Source organism: Monoraphidium neglectum (assembly GCF_000611645.1).
Source record: "Monoraphidium neglectum strain SAG 48.87 unplaced genomic scaffold scaffold02563, whole genome shotgun sequence".
NCBI lineage: Eukaryota > Viridiplantae > Chlorophyta > Chlorophyceae > Sphaeropleales > Selenastraceae > Monoraphidium > Monoraphidium neglectum.
In genome coordinates this window covers 4,603-8,766 of record NW_014011065.1, presented here as the reverse complement: position 1 = coordinate 8,766, position 4,164 = coordinate 4,603, and the positions used below count along the sequence as shown (strand labels likewise).

The following is a 4,164-nucleotide window of genomic DNA, read 5'->3' as shown; positions in this document are numbered from 1 at the left end:
GCGGAGCGCCGCTGCCCACAGCTGCCACGCAGGCGGTGGCGGACCCACGGGAGCGGTGCCCTCTTAGGCGGCTCGGCGTGCAGGCAGTCCTGCGGCGCGAAAAAGAAGCCCGCAACGCGCACACACACGTCCCTAGGTCCAAGGCGGGAGGCGCGCAGTGCGGCGCGCCGCACCTCGTTGAGGGAGCGGGCGAGGCCGATGTCCTCGTCCGTGAAGAACGCCGTGGCCAGGCCCTTCTTGCCGGCGCGGCCCGTGCGGCCGATGCGGTGCACGTAGTCGTCGATGTCCTGACAACAGCCGCGCGGGAAAGGGAGGGGCGAGGGGCGAGGGGAGGGCGGCGTCGGGATCAGTACCATCGCAAAGCGGTCGCGGGCGCTGCCGCTGCCAAATCGCGGCGGCAGCCGGCCGTCGGCGGCGAGGCACGCGGTTTTCTTTCGACCCTGGGACCGGGGCCCCTAGGGCGCCGCCGGGGAAAGGCCGCCGGAGGGAGTAATCACCTTGGGCAGGTCGTAGTTGATGACGTGGGTGACGTGCGGGATGTCCAGGCCGCGCGCCGCCACATCGGTCGCCACCAGGATGCGGCACTTGCCGCTGCGGAAGGCGCGCAGCGCCTGCGGGGCGGGGCGCAGGAATCCAGGTGAGCGGGCTGCGCGCCAACCGCAGAGCCTGGGCGGTGGTGATCCCAACGCAGCCCCCTGGGAATCAGCAGCTCGTCAGATCCCCATCACAACCAAGAACGCGCAGCCCCCGCCCCAACCCCAGCTTGGCGGCTATGCAGGCCACGGCTGCAGCACGCCGGCGCCGGCGCCGCGCGCGGCTGCGGCTGCGGGGGGCGCGCACCATCTCGCGCTCGGCCTGCGTCTTGTCCCCGTGGATGGAGGTGGCGGGCAGGCTGTGGCGCAGGAGGTAGTCCTCCAGCTGGTCGGCGCCGCGCTTGGTCTCAACAAACACCAGCGTCAGGCCCTGCGGTTGTCGGAAAATCCAGGATCCATGTCAAGTAAGTAACCAGAAGCCGGGGCGATGCGGCTGCCACGGCAACAATCGACTGCGCTGCGCGCCTGGCAGCCCCGGCAGCGCTCTCGGCTCTGACTGCATAGGAGTGTGCGGCCACTGCCCGCAGGGTTATTGCCCTTGCAGAATGTGGGGCCGCGCCCCCTTCCCCCCCACCCCCGATCCAGGCCGTCACCCTGCCCTGCCGCGCCGCACCTCGACCGTGTTGACGCAGTCGAGCACGGTCTCCTTCTTCTGGTCGGGCTGCATGTACTCGATGTGCTGCGCGATGAGGTCCGTGCTGCTGCCCACGCGGCCGACCGTCAGGAAGATGTAGTCGTGCAGGAAGTCGGCCGCCAGGCGCTGGATCTCCTGCGGTTCACAGCGTGAGGGCAAGGTTTTAGGTAGGGATTACGGGGGGAGTTGGAGTGGGAGAGGGGCGCCCTGACTGCTCGGCGAGCTGCGGGCGGGCGGAGCGCCCAGGGCGCCGACGCGGCCGGTTAGAAGCGCGCTGCTGGCAGCGCCGGCCCGGGGCTGCACTGGCCGGATGAGGCGGCGCGGCGGCCCGGGAAGGTGGAGGGGTGGGCGGGGGCGCGGCCGACCTTGGGGAAAGTGGCGGAGAAGAGCATGGTCTGGCGGTGGCCAGCCGGCGGCATGTCCTCGCCCTCCACGATGCGACGGATCTGGTGGTTTGTAAAATCGTTGCAAGCGACTTGACAACGTCAGAGACTCGGCATGCTTGGAAGCTGGTTCGGATCAGGCGGGATTCGAGAAATTTTGGTGCAATTGTAAGAATTGCGCAACTGCAGCCGGCGCAGGTGCTGACATCGGCTGTGTCAGGGCTGGGCTGTCATGGTGGGGCGCCGTTCACAGTTGCCTTGCAACCTGCAGAGAGGCCAACCCACTGCCCGTCACGCCCCGCTGCCCGCCCGCAAGCTGACGCGACCCGGTGCCATCGTCAACCCGCGGCTCTGTCCCCAACAACACCTCGCTGCGCGTGCGCTGACGTGAGAAATTCTGGTCAGCTCTCGACCCCCCCCCCCTCCCTTGCACCACAGCCTGGACGTGCGCCCCTGATCAACCCAGGGATCAACCCAGGGATCAACCCCACCTGGGGCTCGAAGCCCATGTCCAGCATGCGGTCCGCCTCGTCGAGCGCGAGGTAGCGGATGGCGCTGAGGCTCACGCGCGCGCGCTCGATCAGGTCCGACAGGCGCCCGGGGGTGGCCACCAGAATGTCGCAGCCGCGCTCAATCTCGCGCAGCTGCAGGGGCAGGGGCGGGCGGCGCGGGCGGGTCAGGGGCGTGGCGCAGCACCGACCTGCAGGCGGGGCGGCTGGAGCGGCGGCCAGCAGCAACGGGAAACTGCGACCGCGCGGCGGTTGGGGCGGCGTCGGCGGCCTGCGGCAGCGGCGGACGTGCTGACGCTTGAGGGGGAACGCACCTGGTTGACGACGGGGGCGCCACCGTAGATGACAACGGGGCGGATGCCGCTCTGGTAGCTGAACTTGCGGGCCTCGTCAAAGATCTGGCTCGTCAGCTCGCGCGTGGGCGCCAGCACCAGCGCGGCCGGGAAGGCCTGGGGGCAGGAACGAGCGGATGGTAGGTATGGGGTGAGGGGGCGGGGATCGGCTTCCCACGCGTCGCACGGACTGGCCGCCAGGGGCTGCCACCTACAAATCAACGTACGCGCATGGTTCAACTGCGCCGGCCGGTCGGCTCACACAGGTACGGGCGCTCGGGCGCCACCACAGGCCTCCCACACCGCCGCCGCGTCAGCCCTCGCCGCCGCTGAAGGGCGGCACCGGCACAGCCCCCGGCAACACCCCCCCCCCACCCCGCCCCGTGCGCACACCTTGCGCTGGCGGCCGGTGGGCTGGTAGCCCGACTTGAGCAGGCCGGCGATGATGGGGAAGCAGAACGCCGCGGTCTTGCCCGACCCCGTCTGCGCGCACGCCATCATGTCGCGGCCGCCGAGGCCGATCGGGATCGCGTACTTCTGGACGGGCGTGGGCTTGGTGTACTTGCAGCGGCGGATGTTGGCCATGAGGCCCTCGCCGAGGTCCAGCTCCTCAAAAGTGTCCACGTGCGCCGGCACGTCGTGGCCGCTGGTCTCGACGGGGATGTCCTCGTAGGCGTCGAAGTTGATGCCCGTGTTCTCCTTGCCAAAGACGGCGTCGGACTGCGGGGCGGGCGCGGAGGCACGCATGCGGGTGGGGAGGGGTGGGCGCATGCGTGAGCATGCTGCTGCGCCTCGCACAAGGGCTTGCTGCTGCGCCGCCCGCTTTGCTGGCCGGTGCGCCGCACGCTTGGAGAGCGTTGCTGTCGCCCGGCGTACGCAGCCACGAGGGGCTGAGGTGCCCACCTCGGCCTTGCGGGCCTCGTCCTGCTCAAAAGGGTCCTCCATCCTGCAAGACGGCAGCGGCGGTTGCGGCGTTGGCTGGCAGGTGGCAGTGCGCACATTGGCCGCGGGCGGGTGTGCGCCTGGAGCCGTGGGCGCCCTCCATATGTGTCAGCAAGAGTGGTCACCCATCTGCGGTTCACCAGGCCTGCTGCACAGCGCTTTTTACATGCTGGGGGCCCATGCGCAGACGCGATCACAGCAAAAAAAACTTGCGCGGCGCGCAGCCGTCGGCGTCGCGCATGCCCCGCCCGCTGCCAGGCTCGCTCGGCACTGGCCACCCCAGGAGCCCGCCTGATCGCACCGCAAAATCCTTCTAACCTGCCTGTGCATCTCCGCCCTCACCTGTCGTTAGGCCAAGCGCCCGGCCCAGCACGAGGCCCACCACCACCACGCCCGCCAAAGCCTCCGCGGCCTCCAGGAAAGCCACCACCGCCGTAGCCACCACGACGAGGACCACCAAAACCCGCACCATAGGGCGGGGGGCCGCCAAACTGGCCACCCATCATAGGGGGGCGGGGCCCCGGGGGCGCCCCGGGGGCGCCATAGGGCAGGGCGCCTGCCGGCGGGAAGCCACCCATCTGAGGCGGGAGCATGGGAGCAGTGCCTGAGCGCAGGTTGGGCGGCACATAGCGCCTGGGCTCGCCCGCAGCATCGGCCTGGGCACCCCAGTCAGCCATGGTTCAGCGATTTCGAGAAAAATAACGATAAACGGAGAGGCTGGCGGGGCCTCTGCCGTGAAATGAGGGCGGGATCGACGATCACAAATGTTTT

At 69.8% G+C, this 4,164-nt stretch overlaps 1 protein-coding gene across 1 annotated transcript; it reads right to left on the bottom strand.

Annotated features, from left to right (window-relative positions):
• Nucleotides 1-63: 63 nt before the first annotated feature.
• MNEG_11031 (ATP-dependent RNA helicase) lies at nucleotides 64-3,396 on the bottom strand (the record flags this gene model as incomplete). Its single annotated transcript, XM_014040498.1, has 10 exons — nucleotides 64-132; nucleotides 174-287; nucleotides 498-611; nucleotides 841-963; nucleotides 1,207-1,362; nucleotides 1,593-1,673; nucleotides 2,102-2,254; nucleotides 2,434-2,568; nucleotides 2,845-3,171; nucleotides 3,355-3,396. The coding sequence occupies 10 exons, from the start codon at nucleotides 3,394-3,396 to the stop codon at nucleotides 64-66; spliced, it is 1,314 nt and encodes a 437-aa protein (XP_013895952.1).
• Nucleotides 3,397-4,164: the final 768 nt, after the last annotated feature.